Source organism: Mesoplodon bidens, assembly GCF_964165515.1.
Source record: "Mesoplodon bidens genome assembly, chromosome: 7".
Classification (NCBI taxonomy): domain Eukaryota; kingdom Metazoa; phylum Chordata; class Mammalia; order Artiodactyla; family Ziphiidae; genus Mesoplodon; species Mesoplodon bidens.
Window position 1 is genome coordinate 8,346,580 of NC_138164.1, and position 16,273 is coordinate 8,362,852.

The following is a 16,273-nucleotide window of genomic DNA, read 5'->3' on the forward strand; positions in this document are numbered from 1 at the left end:
ATTTCTTGGGGGTTTTAGTTCTATAAAGAGCTTAAAGATATTGTTATGTGTATCCCTTGAGATGGAACCAGGACCCTGCCCCAAGGCTGCACTATTGTTTCTTGGCTGTTCCTCCCTTATCTCTGCATCCCCTCCCTTCCCTGATTAGCAACTGTTTGAATCTGCCCTTTGGAACTCAGGGAAGGTCATGGAAGCTGGAGTCTATTCCCTACAAACAAGAAATGGGGGACATGGAAAGGTTTCTGTGCCCAGGCGTCCCACAGGGTCCTGCTCAGTTTCACTACCAAAATCTATATTAGTTTCCTATGGCTGCTGTAATAAATAACCACAAACTGGCTGGATTAAAACAAGAGAAATTTATAGTTTCATGGTTCTGGAGACTAGAAGTCCAAAATCAAGATGTCAGCAGGGCCATGCTCCCCCTGAAGGCTCTAGGGAAGAATTCTTCCTTTCCTCTTCTGGGTTCTGGTGGTTCCAGGCAATCTTTGGTGTCCCTTGGTTTGTAGTTATGTCACTCCAGTCTCTGCCTCCTTCATCATGTAGCTTCTTTCCTGTTGCTCTGTGTCCTCTCTACTTATGGAGACATCAGTTATTGGATTTAGGACCACCCTAATCCAGTATGGCCGTTTCTTAACTAACTACATCTGCAAAGATCCTGTTTCCAAAAAAGGTCACCTTCTGAGGTTCTGGGTGGATATACATTTGGGGGGAGACACTATTCAACCCCCTACAGGTTCCAAGTAGCACAGTTTGGAAATCAATGCACTAAACTCTGCACCTATTGAAGGCAGGCTTGCCTGCCTTCAATTTTTACCCACCCCGCCGCCCCCCCACCCCAGCTTCTAGCACACATCATAGGATACTGTTTTTTTTAAATGTTGCCTGGAATTCATACCTCTGCATTCACAGCATCATTATTCACAATAGCCAAAAGGTAGAAAAAGCCCAAATGTCCATAGAAGGAAGAAAGGATAGAGAGAATGTGTTATATACATACAACAGAATATCACTCAGCCTTTAAATAGAAATGGAAATCTGCCACACGCTGCAACATGGATGAACCCTGAAAGCATTACGCTAAGTAAAATAAGCCAGACACAAAAGGATAAATACTGTGTGATTCCACTTACAAGAGATACTTAGAATAGTCAAATTCATTGAGACAGAAAGTAAAATGGTGGTTACCAGGGTCTGCAGAGAAGAAGGAATGGGGAATTAATGTTTAACTGGTACAGACTTTCAGTTTGGGATTCATGAAAAAGTTCTGTAGATGGATAGTGGAAACGTTCGCCGCTCTCTCGGCCTGAAGCCAGCCCCACCCTGCGTCCTTGGGAGGTAAAAGCGTTTATTAATTTTGACTCGAGGTCTAAACCCGGTTCAGCGTGGCAGGCGTCCTTTCACTTGCTTACCCCAGCCCCCAGCAGAATAGAAGGGGGAGGCCAGAAAGTCCAGGGAGGTCTTTGAGTGTGTCTGCGGGCATCCGCCTGCCCATCCACTCGGCCACCCGCCTACGCTTTTATGGAGAAGCTACAGTGTCAGGCCCTCCCTGTGAGAAATCCACACTGGGAGTTATTGCAAGCGCACATCTTGAGCTTCTGAATATTCATGAGGGAAGCAGAAAGGCCAATGCTAAAGGGGGGAGAAATAGTAATTCATAAATATTAATAAAGGCAGGCCACATGCACCAAGTAGGGCTAGGAATGTTAACGAGAAGATGACGTCCGGGTCCTGCGCGTGCCCGTTGGGCGGGTGCCCGGCGCGGGCGCGGCCCCTGGAGCCCGGGCACGAGCGCGGGGGAACGGGGGGAGGGGCGGAGGGGGCGGGGTGGGGGGAGGAGGGAGCGGAGCCGGGCGCCGGCGGAGCTGCGAGGGGAGCGCTCGCTAGCTCGCGGCTGTGCCGCTGTCGCTGAGCTGCGCTCCGGCCGCTCCCCGCGGCCAGTTGGATGGGGGTGTCCAGCTGAGCCCCGCGATCCGCCTCCCTCCTCCGGGACCCGCACAGGTGCAGTCGCGGGGGGCGACCTTAATCCAGACCGACCCACTGCCGTGAGTGGGGGTGGACGGGGGTGGGGAAGGAGGCCCCGCGACTTGGGATGCTCCGGCCGGCAGGTCTGGGGGCGCCGAAGCTCCGCACCCAGGACGGTCCCATCCCGGAATCGGAAAGGAAGAGCCTGGAGGCCGTCGCCCTCCTGCCCAGCCCTTCACGGGAGAGCAGCGGGGCACAGCGCCCGGCGCCGGGAGATACCGGATGATGGGCACTTCAAGCATCATCGGAGCCTCGGCCCCCCAGCCAGGCGTGTGTGTGTGTGTGTGTGTGCGTGCGTGTGTGTGTGCGTGTGTGTGTGTGTGTAGAGGCGGCGCGGTTTGGGGACTGGGGGAGGCAGGGAACGCAGCCCGATGGTGCTGGAGCAGTGGGTCGGTACCTCCTCCCAGGACCGTTATCTGGTCCGGCTCCCTTCAACGCCCCAGAATCATCTATGCCTCTAAGAACCTGACCCCGCACCCCGCCCGTGCCCCTCCCTGGGACGCCGAGCCTCTCCCCAGGGACCGTGCATTCCTGCAGTGTCAGAACCGCTGGCAGCTGCCGCAGACGCTGGCGGAGCGATTGTTTTACCGCGAACAGGTCGGAGAAAGGACGGGTGTGATGGTGGTGGGGCACGCTGCCCTCCTGTGGGCCCAGGGCCTCTGGGGCTGGGAGCGCATCTGACGGAGCCCCCAGGGGGTACATCACAGCCCTCTCTTCTTCTCTCTTCCCTATCCCTGCCCTACTCGCCGCGACACCTCCCGACCCGCTCCGCTCCCATGTCCCGGTCTTGTTTGGCTGAAAGGGCCGTGGCCGTTGGAGTATGCGTGCGGCCTGCGCGGGATGCCCCCGGCTTTCTTGGAGCTCCAGGCATTGTGCTGCTTGGAGGAGCCTTTCTTTACCCCAGCAGACTGGGGGAGGGGGATGTGAGATGAGGGTGAACGGAGCAGCAGGAGGAGGGGGAAGGGGGAAGCGGAACCACAAAGGGGTTGCTGACTTCTATGCAGTGAAATACTCTCTTTCCATCAAAATGTGCCGCTTGGCACGAACATGTACACTGACTGGGCTTTGCTGAGGAGCAGTGGGAAACCGAAGGTGGGTCAGTGGAGGGCAGCTTTAGGGATGCTATGGGGGGTGGGGTGGGCATAGAATCAACTGGGCTGTAGGGCAAGTAGTGGGAAGAAGGAGAGATGGAATGGGGCCTGTGTGGAGGTGCAGAGGCCCAGCAGGGGGAGGCATGGTGAAATCTCTGCTGCTCCGCTCAGCAAAGCAGGCACTGGGAGACGGTGCTGCAGCCCCGAGCTGCAGCTACTATGCATCATTGTGCTGCACGAGAGGCTAACCGTGTGTTTCCTACTGGGTCTCTGTTAAGTTCTGAGCCGTCTTTTCTTTTCCAAATTACACCATCTATTGGGAACCAAAATAAATGGAATAGATTATAGGACATAAGCAAACTATAGTCCTGCACTCTTGTTCTATGATAAAGAGAAAAAGACAAGACCACCCTCCTGTGGTTCCTTCTCTCTGCCATTCTTCATGTATTTTTTAAAAATTGATTTTGGAAGTATAGAGAAAGAGGATAAGCTCTCAATTGAATTATCCCTAGCTTTTAAGGGAAGGAAGCTTCTGAAATGAGCTGTGACTGAAGACAGGGGCAAGCTTGCCAGGATGCAAGAGTAGGACATCTCATTTGGGGGGCAAAGTTACCCCACCAAGAGAGAAGAGCAAAAGAAGGAGAGAAGGGGAACCATTTAAGAAGGACTGCCAGCTCTAACCCAGAGACCCCTCCTTGAGGCCTTGGTGGGGCCAGTCAGATGCCTGGCTCTCACCTCCTCTGCCACAGCCTGGGCTCTTTCTACAAATTCTGGGCTCAGTTTGGGTGTCAAGTGACTTTGATTTTCAATGCAGGCTCTCAGTTTTAGCTTCCTCCCCACCTGGTCGTTCATGCGGAGCTTCTTGGCTCCTGGGTAGTGAGTAGTTGAGGAAAAGAAATCAGGCTATATTGCAGATTGTTCAAATGATCACATTTCTGAACTTTAGAGCTGTGATATCCATTTCTTCTTTTATAATCTTCTAGATGAATCTATTTTCTCTAGAGCCTGGGCTGAGGATAGGTGCTTTCAGGATAATCTTCTTTGTCGCCAACGCTCAAAACTCAATCATAGCCCTAGGTTCCACTCGACTCGCCCTCTTGTTACTGGTTAATGGTATAGAATGTGCTGTTTCAAATCAGCACCCTCCTTGATATCACCTTCTCACACCAGCTCCCTTGTCCCCTCCAGGAAGAGTACAGATTTAAAGGAAGTGTACTATCTGGGATACCAGCTGGTTAGCTTTCATGTCTCTCTGAAATGGAACCAGTGATCTGAATGGCTTTGACCACATGAATTGAAAATAGCAGGGGTGCCTTAGTAAAAAAAGATGGTAACATTCATTCAGCAGTAGTTCTCTCATTTGATAAGCATTTTGAAGCATCACACATGGAATATCATGGCAAGGATAGTTTTTCTCTTCCTCGAAGCACTCTCACCCCACATTTCCACGTAACTAAGTTAGCCTCGTTTTCCTAATATTGTTGACATTTACCGGATACTTCATGTATTCCACACATTGTGCTTAGCACTTCAAAGATTATCTCATTTACTCCACCAAATAACCTCCAACATAAGTGCTATTTAAACCCCATTTTATGGATGAGGAAGCTGAGTCAGAGAGGCTTATAATTTGTCCAATGTCTCATAGCTAGGAAGTAATAGGAACAGGATTGGAACCTGGGGCCCGGCATTAACCATCAGAGCCCTTCCTCTCTCAATACAAATCCCTTGTCTGTAAAACCTTCCTTACTCTCGATTGCACTCAGTGATCTTTTCTAAACTCACTTTTTTGGCACTCGGGGGTTCCTAATCTTTTTTGTGCTATGGGCCACTTCAGCAATGTAGAGAAACCTTTGGGATCTTTCTCTGAATATGCTTTTAAGTGCATAAAATAAAATACGGTTACATTCAAAGAGCCCTTAGGGGTCTGTCGACCATAGGTGAAGAACCTCTAGCTGGCAGTTAGTTGTGTGTATATTGCTTAATAGCTGGATTGTCCAAAATGGTAGCCACTAGCCATACGTGGATATTGGACACTTGAAATGTGGCTGATCCACATGGAGACATACTGTGAATGTAAAATACACATTTCAAAGACTTAGTATGAAAAAAGAATATAAAATGTCTCATTAATATTTAAAAATATGGATTACATTTTGCAATGGCAATATTTTGTATATATTAGATTAAATAAACTATACTATTAAAATATATCAATTAAAAGTATTAAGTTAATATGTTATTAAAATTAACTTTCAGAGGCATTAACTCTATACCAACACCTTCATTTTAACAAACGAGGAAATCAGGACCCACAACGCTTGTCACTCAGCCAGGCTTTGGCAGGTCTGTTGGCTCTTGAGCCTGTGTTCTTTCCAAGCTGTCATAATACTGCTTTTATATCTTTTTGTATTCCAAGGTCCTGTTATGTTGCCTTTGCAAACTGTAAATACTCAGCATATGTTTTGATGAGATGTGGTGGTAACTGACTTAATCCCAGTAAAATCCCAGTAAGAACTGCCCGGGTCCTCACCTGGCATACCCTCTGCCTCGCTTATTTAGTTTTGTAGGTAGAGGTGGAGAATGGCAGTCCTGGGGCAGAAGCCGTGGTTTTTACCGTCTGTTTGGTCCTCTTGAGGTAGTGATTCCAATTTAAGCATCTATCTGGATCAGTCATCACGCAGATAGGAGGGAAAAGTTTGGTTGCCTTGCCGTGTTCCAGGGAAGGAAGCTGAGTAGGTAGAGAAGGGTATGATAGACAATAATGCTTGTGCTGCCTGCAATGGAAAATGAAAACTGTGTGGGGGCGACAGAAGATCATTTGTCAGTGAGCACACATTGATTGATTGCCTCGCCGCAGGCAGTGTGTGCTAGAAACCATGGAGGGTATCCAGAGGACCTCTCTGCCCTCGAGGAATTTAAATTAAAATTGGGGAAGGGCTTGGATGTACACACAGATGGTTAAATCACAGCGAAAGGCAGTGTACGTCGAGGACCTGGAGCTGTTGGGAAATGAAGGGAGGAGTGTGTACAGCCTTCCAGGGTGTAGTGCCCAAGGTGGTTGTGGAGTCTGGGCTTTGGAGCACATGAGTCTCCGGGTCTTATCTCTTACAGGCTACTAGGTCATTTAATCCATTCTTCTAGTTTCAGACATATGCTGTGTGTCTGGGAAAAACTCAGGTGCTTGTTTGAAAGTCTGTATTAGTGTTCAATTAGTCTATCATTTATTGATGAGAGTAATAATATCCAGGTCCATGAAGCCCTATCCAAAACCCTTGGGGCCAGGCATGTTTCAGAATTTAGATTATCTCAGATTTTGGAAGGCAATAATAGAGTGCATATTCTGCATATCATCCCCCGGGGCCTGGGGCAGCAATCTCTATAATTTAAAAAAATTAAAATTTCTGCAGCAAAACACACTAAATGGGATAAATTAAAACCATGAACAGCTGTATATTCATGTAGATCAGGTTTAGTTGCCAAACGTGTTTAGGTCAGGGCAGGTTTTACCACCAAATAAGTTACGAAAAACTTCCAGGTTTTTTGGTTTTTAAAAAAAATTATTTTATTTTATTTATTTATCTCTGGCTATGTTGGTTTTTCGTTGCTGCGCATGGGCTCCCTCTAGTGGCGGTGAGCGGGGGCCGCTCCTCATCGTGGTGCACGGGCTTCTCATTGCGGTGGCTTCGTGTTGCAGAGCACGGTCTCTAGGCGTGGGGGCCTCAGTCGTTGTGGCGCGTGGGCTCAGTAGTTGTGGTGCGTGGGCTCAGTAGTTGTGGCTCGCGGGCTCTAGAGCACAGGCTCAGCAGTTGTGGCACACGGGCCCAGCTGCTCCGCGGCACGTAGGATCCTCCCGGACCAGGGCTCGAACCCGCGTCCCCTGCATTGACAGATGGATTCCTAACCACTGTGCCACCAGGGAAGCCCAAACTTCCAGTTTTGAGAGCACATGGTTAGGGTTGTGGACCTATCGTAATAGTAATAATAATAATAATAGAGAACATAAACTGAACAACCTAGACGTTTATTATCTTCCAGGCACTGTTCTAAGCATTTACCAGTGTTTACTCCCTTAACCCTTAGGACAGTCCTTTGAGATAGGTCCTGTTATTATTTCTGTCCTGAGAAGAATAAAAGGGAGCACAGAGAAGTTAAGTTGCTGCTAAGGTCACAGCTGGTAAGGGGCAGAGCAGGATGCAAACCTAGGCAGTCTGGTCCGGAAACTGCATGCTTAACCATTAGGCTTTGTTTTTTGGAGCAGGGAATTGGAAGCAGGTGTGCCTCCAAAATGTATGCTAATTGGGTTAGCATTATTCACACTAACAATGATATTTGAACTCCTTAAGGGTATCATAGTGAGGAAGTACGGAAGCGATGGACCAGTAAAGTGGAAGTTTTGTTTTTAGAGGGATGAGAGTTATGGAATAAGTGATTAGGGTTCCTCAGCAGAGTTGGCACAAAAGTCCAGTCCAAACTCACGTTACCGTGTTTAATTCTTCTAGATAAACGAATCCTGAACATTGCCGTTGTCCTATTGCTGTGCAAGAATGGAGGCCCCACTGGTGAGTTTGGATGAAGAATTTGAGGACCTTCGGCCCAGCTGCTTGGAGGACCCAGAAGAGAAGCCACAGTGTTTCTACGGCTCATCTCCCCACCATCTAGAGGACCCCTCCCTCTCTGAGCTTGAGAATTTTTCTTCTGAAATAATCAGCTTCAAGTCCATGGAGGACCTGGTGAATGAATTTGATGAGAAGCTCAATGTCTGCTTTCGGAACTACAACGCCAAGACCGAGAACCTAGCTCCCGTGAAGAACCAGTTCCAGATCCAAGAGGAGGAGGAGACCCTGCAGGATGAGGAGTAAGCTGTCTTAATTGCCCTCTCTTGCCTCAGATTAGAGTCCTGGAATCTGGGGCTCCTTGCCATAGAACGAGTTTCTGTCCTTGGGTTCATGGCATATTACTTATATTTTTCTCTGTGAGGCAGTGCCCTGGTAACTGCTGACGTTGTTCAGTTATATCCCTTTACAGTTACTCATAGAGCTTTCTTAAGTTGAAACCACAAAGGAATGAAGGATTTTTAGGAAATGGGTTTTCCTAGATGCAAAATTGAATTTCAGGAGCATGGTACATTTGGGGGTCTGTCTATCTTCAGCTTTCTTTATATCCATGGTAACCCACCCAGATATTAGAAATAAGGACCAGAAAAAAATTTAATTAACTGTGACAGAGGAATATATGTCATTGGAACAATTTGCTTTACAAAACACCAGGATTGTGAAAATCTCCAAATTGTTTTTAACCCCTCAGGACTGGAAAAATTATCTACAAATGTTAAGATATGTCCAAGTAAGAAAGCATACACATTGAACCAAGAGAACAGGGAATTACCCTGGACACAATAAAGGTGATAACCAGGTGAAGTGGCTTTTGAGTATGCAGATTCCCTGTGTCACTTACTAGCCACCTTCCAGGGTCTTAACAGAAGTCAAGAAAAGGAATTTGAGAAAAGTGCTGTTCAAGGAGGGACTAGAAAAGAGAAGAAGGGGGTGATTTGTCATATAAATTAAAGAAAGGTGTTTGGGGCATTTAGTAAAAATAGGCGTAAATTCCCCACAGGGATAAAATATGCATCAACTGTTCTTTAGGGATCACACACGAAATGTCAAGTAGTTGACAGTGGAAGTTTGGAGCAACTGTACTTTTGGTTTCTCTTTTTATGGACTTGGGTGGGAAAAGTTGCCCATGAGTAAGTGGGGGAAGAGGTTTGTCCCACAGGATTGAACCTGATTGTATTGGGCAGATAGTTGCTTATTTGATGACTACTGAGACTGTATCTCTGTGAATACAAGGGTTATATATCTTTTTGTCTTATTCATTATTATCTCTCCACTGTCTGATGCAGCACATGGTGTGTAGTAAGTGATCAAATAATATTTTTAGAGTGAATATTGAATGACCTGGATGAGCAATAATAGCTAGCCTCGTAGGTGCATATAATGTATTTCTAGGCCCACGCCACTTCCTTCTTTTCTTTTTAATTAATGCTAGCCTGAAGGCATGATCACAGAGAACATTTCACTCTGGTGACCAGTACTATAACTGTGGGCTACGTGTTTCAATTCAATCTTAAGTTTCAAATTGATTCTTTTAGATTCTGAGCCTTTTATAATTTGCTCAACTCCTCGAGGTCAAAAAAGAATGGCTCTGGGGCTTTATTATACAGAGTAGCTTTTACTGTTATCTACTTCATTGCACCAGGCAGTGGACTAGAAACACGATGAATTGTGATTTTCATACTCTCGCTAACTCGCTGTGTGACCTTGGGCTTGTCACTTAACTCTAGTTGACTGCGTGGGTCCTCATCTTTGGAACCTCCCGAGCTCAATCTTGATGAAGCAGGGCTAAGGACTTGCCAATAACCTAATTTCTCACCTCACCCAGGCTGTGCTCGGAAAATTCCTTTTGCTTCCAACAAATCATTTCTCCCCTGTCTAAACCACCCCTTTGCCTCATTAAGGACAGAGGCCCAGCAAGCAGGTTCTTACTCTTTCCTAGCACGTTAGCAGAGGCCACTCAATGTTAACTACCATCACATGGGATTATTAGTCTTATCCTGATTTTTCTGACTTGCCTGCCTCATTGACTGCCTCAGCTAAAAGACCAAAGGTTGAATAACTCCTTAGAGGTAAAATATGATTTGGGGATAGTGTGGTGGGAAGAATCTGGGAAGAGAAATCATAACACAGTGCTTTCTAGGCATTCCGCGTATCTAAAGCTTTACAACTTAAAATAAAAATTTGAATTAAATTACACACTTTGTTTTAGAGACACCTATCAAGCTATTTCAACTGTAAAATTATGATGAGGTAAAGGAAAAAGATAAGTTAATATCCAACGCGGTTAATAGTCTCCTGAGCCCAGCTCTGGTGTTCTAATAAACCTGCTTAGGTTTAGTAGTTAGAGATTTCACCCACCAATGAGTGGAAAGTATTTTGGGTGGGTTAGAACTACACAATAGAGGCTTCAAACAAAAACTATGAAATTCTTGGTCAGACTAACCTCCTGAAAGATAACACGAATCAGAAAGCAGGGTCAGTGATTCCCTTTGAAGTTTTGACTTCTTTAGTTTTCATTTGGAACTATGTGGCTTAGAGGGAATTGGCTGAGATATCAGCTCTTCTCTGATTTGTCAGGGCATGGAAGTCCTAGGCATTAAAAGAGAGTCGATATGTATCAATATGTATTTCTTGTTTCTAAATTTAGAAAATATTCCAGAATCTCTTCTTTGCATATGTAGGAACACCCTTTCCTTTGTCATAAGAGATCCGACCTGGAGGCCTACAGAGTGGGAATGGTCAGCCCTCACCCCACTTCCTACTTCACCGGGGTCCCTGTCTTACAAGGACCCTGGAGACAGAGGGGCCAAACATGTGAGAACACTGACAGTCCTGTCCTTCCGGTAGAATTACTGGATTAAAGGTCATGTTAAAAATCAAGTTCGCATGATAAATAAACACCCTGGAGTCAGCCATGCTTTAAGTCGAAGAGAAGTGAATCCCAAATAATCAGATAGGGAAAGTCGACAGATGCCTGTGATTTTTAGGAAAGTTAATTCTCTTCTCAGAGGTTCAGTTTCCCCATGTGGAAGGCAGAGGTAGTATGGATTCCACTGAAGCATTTGAAAGAATCTAAAAAGTTGTCCAAAGTCATTGATGTGTTAATAATTCATAATTCCTAAGTATTAACAGCAAACGTATACTCATGTTAACACACATCTAAGTGTGGATATTGGCCTGACTCGACACAAATAAAACTGGACAAGGGCAGTAACCAGCCTAGAGGGGCTTAAGGGAAATGTTCCCAAGTTGGAATTCTAACAAGCACTATAAGCTGTCTACCATATTGTCAGGAATAGGTATATAGGGGTGTGTGTGTGTGTGTGAGGATTGATGTAGCCTCGATAGCTATGTTGCCAGTTCCAGGCCCAGATTTCTGGATACGTGTCTCGTCCAACCTGTTCTGTTTGGTTTGCTCATCCTCTGCTAGCATCCTTTTCCAAATCCCTAGCCCTCCATGGTGAAAGATAGTCACAGCCATTTCTATAGGCATCTAAGCCCATGATATAAAATATGCACATGAAAAGGCTTTTCTGTTATTACAGGGACTGAGGGAGCAAATTGGATCTCAGGTGCCATGGCAGAGTAATGACAAGAATGGAGGGAGCCTGTTTAATCTTATAGTTCTTTGATGAAAGATATAGTGGATAGCTTTCAAAGTCTCCTTTCCCCGAGATAAGAGTAAATAGCAGGATGCTTCTCAGGAAGTGGAGTTTTACAGTCCACCCAGGATGCCTCTAACAGGGAATATATCTCTTCCCAAGAACCCTGCTTAGGATAAGATGGATGACCTCTCTGGGGAGAAAAGTCCGTCCCATTCTCTCCCTCACAGAAAGCTTTGTGTTTTTCCCTCCCACCGCCATTCTTCGTTCCCGTGCCTGCCTTTGCCGTCCATTTAATTTTCCCCGGGCTGGAGATCTAGACAGAAAGCAGGCGTGTACCCTTGCTGACCTTGCCATTTTTCCTTTCATAGATTGATGAAAGCACCAGGTCCAGAATAATGCAGTTATAGACTTTTCACGCAGAGCCGGCTGCTGAACTGCTGTTCTAGGTTGTGATTTGGAACCTGGCATATTGTTCTGATGCCCATGCCCATCGTAAAGTTTAAAGAATTGGAATAGTTAAGTGGGAACGAATATAGGTTCTGTAGCTGTATTGCCTGGGTTCAACTCCAACCTCTGTCATTACTGGCTGTGTGAATCTAGATGAGTTAATTAACCTCTCTATGTTTCAGGGGTTTTTTTCTCAGCATGTGCCTTATAGAGTTGTGAGGAATGAATGAATGAATCCACAGAGAGTTTAGGATAGTACCTGGCTTATGCATAGTAAATGCTCAGTAAGGTTGGCTGCTATGGTTATTATTGTTAAATGGGCACTGAATGAATACGGGACGGGTGTGCAAATGATGACAAAGAGATGAGAGTCGTTCTATTAAAGGTTGCTTATGAACCTTAAAGGATAAAAAGCATGTCCATCAGAAAGCAAGAAGAAAACTTGAAACAGAAAAAGGATGGCTTGATATCCCGAGGAGATAAAGGTTTAGGGAATTGTCACTAAAAGTCTAGAATTAGAAGATAAAATCCAGAGTATGTCAGTGAAGGCTCAGGTGAGAAAAGTTGCCACCCTAAATGATTTGAGGCAGTCTCCAGTTGTCACTTTAAGGATATAAATAGTTTCAAGGTTATTGGAAAGTGTGCTGGCCCGTTCAGGGTCCCAGCTTCCATCCTATTTAGGAGAGGTACAAAAGGCTCCTGCCTGTTTTGGGCTTTGCTGAATTTTATTTTTCCAGGCGCTTGCTGCAGGGTCAGACCCGAAGGTCAGTGCCTGCATGCGTGTTGTTCATTCTCGACGCAGAGAGTGTAATGCAGTGATGCACGGAGGACTTGACTGCTCACCTTCCTAGTGGGTGTGGAGCTGGGACTTTTGGAGACAGCAAATCATATTTGCCTCTTGGCTTTAGAACGCTAATGAGACTTGGATTTAGAATTAGGCTGGATTAATGAAGCTCTAATAGTGCTTGATGGAAACTGGATTATCACCCATGTTTAAGGCGTAGACTGAAATCCTGCTGAAGAGATGTCGAATGAACACTTGATGAGGTCTCTCCAAGTGCCTTCTTGTAATTGTACTACAAAAAATGAATAAGTGGATAACCAAAGCAGTGCCATTATACTGTGTTTTCTTGAGTTGCTTTTTTTAATCACCAAATTGTGTGCATTGCGCACTAGGAAAATCTCCTTGATTATATACCCATATGTCATATGTCATTCCAGATTTTATATATGTTAAGAACACTCCCCTCCCCCATTTTATTTTCATTGATTTCATTGATTTCAAGTGTCTGTGCTCTGATATATATATATATATATATACACATCTTGCTATATATATAAAATATGCACTTATCTTTTCAGCATCTTACACCATACTTTGTCACGTTTTGGATTTGATCCGTATGTGTACATAGTTGCTTAGTTTTAAATGACCATTTCCTTATATTAGTATATCTAAATAAATTGTACCTTCTTTTACCTTGTTTCACAGGTATCATTCATGTTTGATGTGCACAGGCACCTGAAGGAGATTGCACTGAGCCCTCATTATTTCATTACCTAATATTAACTCAAGTGCCGCTGGCTTCCATGGATGGCATTCATTATTTTAGGAGCTTGGTTTACTGATTTACATTAATCTCTTAGTGTCGACTAATTTATTCATTTTCCTGTGTTTGAGAGTTTGTGACTTCAGGATTTTCCCCAAACCCCTCCCCATTTTTTTCCCCAAGAAAATCTTTCTGAAATAAGTGAGTTAAGCAAAAAGAATTGTCGAATAACCTTTCTTATAATGTACCTATCAGAACTTTAAAAAAGAAATGTAATAAAGGGAACCCCATCTTCCCCCACTAAAAACTAATTGTGTAGACAGTGGTGTATTTATTGGTTCCTTTCATGTATTTTCTTTGGAGTCTCCATGATAGAGACAGGGCACACTTAGACTCTACCTGGCTAGAGGACAGGATTGTGCCGCCCTGGGATCCCTAGAACATTTTGGGTAATAAGTAACTTTTAATAGCATTGGCATCATCCCCTTACCTACATTAGATGTCAAGGAGTTAATTCTTGACCTTTTAGATTGCAGGCATCTGAAACTGAAATACAGTTAACCCTTGAACAGCATGGGGGATTAAGGGCGCTGACCCCCTGGGTAGTCCAAAAATCCATTTCCTGCTGTTTCTGCCTCAAAAACAAAGGAATTAGTAAACCACAAGGGCAATAAGCTGAAACAATTTGAGTAGAAGAAGGACTCAAACCCTACTTCTTTTGAGTCCATATATTGTGATCTCTAATCGAACACAAACTTTCCTCCACACTTAGTTAAAGTGAAGAACTGTAAAATGAAAATATTGGTACTACAATATTTATTGGGAAAAAAATCCACATGTAAGTGGATGCTCACAGTTTAAACTCGCGTTGTTCAAGGGCCAGCTGTATATATAAACTAGACAATGACCCTGATCTTAATGAGATTCAGCCAGAAAATCTGCCCAGATCAATCTCTCTCTTCCTCCCTCCCCTTCTTCTCATTCTTCTCTGCCCATAAGAAAGGAAACATGGACATTTCTTAAGTTCGTGAGACAGGAGCCATTTGGTTGAGGGGCAGCTTTAGTCTCAGGGGCAGTTTATCTGTTGCCAGAGGTGTTTTACTTGTAGACGCTACCATTGGTTTTCAATGGTGAGAAATTCCTCTTCTCTTAAGCAAACACCTTTGGCACTGAAGCTCCTGGCCAGGGTCCATTCTCTTGGCTCCTTCTCTCCTGGTAATGCCTGAAATTCAGTTTTTAAGCTACTTCGCTCCTGCATGCTGGAAGGCAGATGATCTCAGCCTGGCACGCACAGAAGCCTCTCTCCTCCCCTGGCCCAGCTCTTCCTTCCTCCAGGCCAGGCCAGGCCACAGATGTGTGCTAATGAGAGCTTCTCTTTGTTTACAGGGTTTGGGATGCTCTGACAGACAATTACATCCCTTCACTCTCAGAAGACTGGAGGGACCCAAACGTGGAGGCTCTGAATGGCAACAGCTCTGAAACTGAGGTACCTCTCTGGGGCCCCCAGCTTAGCAGGGCTTGAGATGCTGTGGATTCCAGTTAGAAAAACATTCAGTAATGCAACAGTCTTCCCCATTATGTAATGAAGCTCAACATCATTGCTGGGAAAGTAAGAGTTGTGGAGGAAGTGAAAAATAAGATGAAGGGGGACATCCAGGGTATATGAGGTGATTGGAATGATTGTAAAGACTGTAAATGCAGATCACTTCTGTTGCTCATCATCGGCCTACAACACGCAAAATAAGGTGATCTGAAGTACGAGAGGAGAATAAATATAATGGGCTTTTTTTGTGTTCGAATAATGGTTAAAAAAAAAATCAGGGTTTCCCATCTAAGAGGGACAGTTCAGTCCCATCAAAAAGTGTTGACAGACTTGTGACAAGCTCAGGGCCTGTCTAATGGCCAGAGTGGGGACCCAGATAATAGTGAGGTGACCATGCAACTGGGAGGAATTCTTTATGAAACTCATTAAACAGGCACTTATATGGCTGGACCTGAGTCACGGTCTGTGATTACTGATGCCAAAGAGGAAAGTAGCCTACGGACTTCTGAAAAAGTAAAGAGAATACTTATTTTGAGTTGACTTGCATAGGTTATGGAACGTGACCTTTCAGAATATCCAAATTGCCCCTCCTAGCTGAATATACATATAGAAAGCTAAATCACGTAAGGGCTCTGTCCTTGCTAAAAGCCCGTTTCTACCTTGCTTAGTCTTCTAGTTTCAGTTATAAAGGAAATTTGACAATTTCTTATCAGGAAGGGCTGTCACAATCCTGTGCGCACAGCAAATGAGGGTGGGAGGTGGATCTGATCTTCCTAGGTGCTCCAGGATTGAGGCCAAGGAAGAGCGAGAACCAGATTTCCCTTACTGGGCGACATTTCTGCAGATCATTGGCCAAAATAGCACAGCAAAGAAATCAGCAATTGGCCGATTTGTTGAAAAGGTGGCTGAATATCCTTTTTAATTTTTCTAATAATTAGCCATCCAAAATACTTAAAACCTCAAGAATAGACTTCGAAACAAAGAGATTTGCTACAGCCCTACTTAGCATGGATGTGGGATGTCTCAGGTCCTGTTTTGAACTCCCGAGCGCTTTTTTTCTTTTGCGGTACTTATACGGATAGTGTTTAGTACTTGCCCAAAATGCAAAGGAGAAGATAGGCAATAATGGAATAAACCTAGTTACTGAAATGAAATCAGGTCCGTCATGGTGCAAAAGGCAGATTTTGCTTTGTTATCTCCTTGGCCACCTTTCCAACTCATTTTGTGGATTAAGCCAAAGTATATATAAGATAGCCTACCCTTCAAAAGGACTCTAATTTATCCTCATTTGCAGATTTCCCTCAAGAGGGTTAATATTTCAGGGCAAACTGAATGACCCTGAGAAGGATGATCTTGAGCTCTCCTCCTTGTAGAATTTTCTCCATCTGACCCACGGGAA

At 44.8% G+C, this 16,273-nt stretch overlaps 1 protein-coding gene across 5 annotated transcripts in view; it reads left to right on the forward strand.

Moving 5' to 3' along the window:
- Positions 1–1,843: 1,843 nt before the first annotated feature.
- Positions 1,844–16,273, forward strand: part of FEZ1 (fasciculation and elongation protein zeta 1) — a 40,222-nt gene continuing 25,792 nt past the window's right edge. For 3 of the 5 annotated variants that reach the window (XM_081239296.1, XM_081239299.1, XM_081239300.1), the window contains exons 1-3: positions 1,844–2,042; positions 7,616–7,971; positions 14,718–14,817. In XM_081239296.1, coding sequence (XP_081095422.1) covers positions 7,661–7,971; positions 14,718–14,817 — 411 coding nt within the window. In that variant the 5' untranslated portion in view covers positions 1,844–2,042; positions 7,616–7,660. Of the gene's footprint in view, positions 2,043–2,506; positions 2,620–7,615; positions 7,972–14,717; positions 14,818–16,273 lie in introns of those variants that run through there. The other 2 variants (XM_081239297.1, XM_081239298.1) reach the window with 2 other exon arrangements.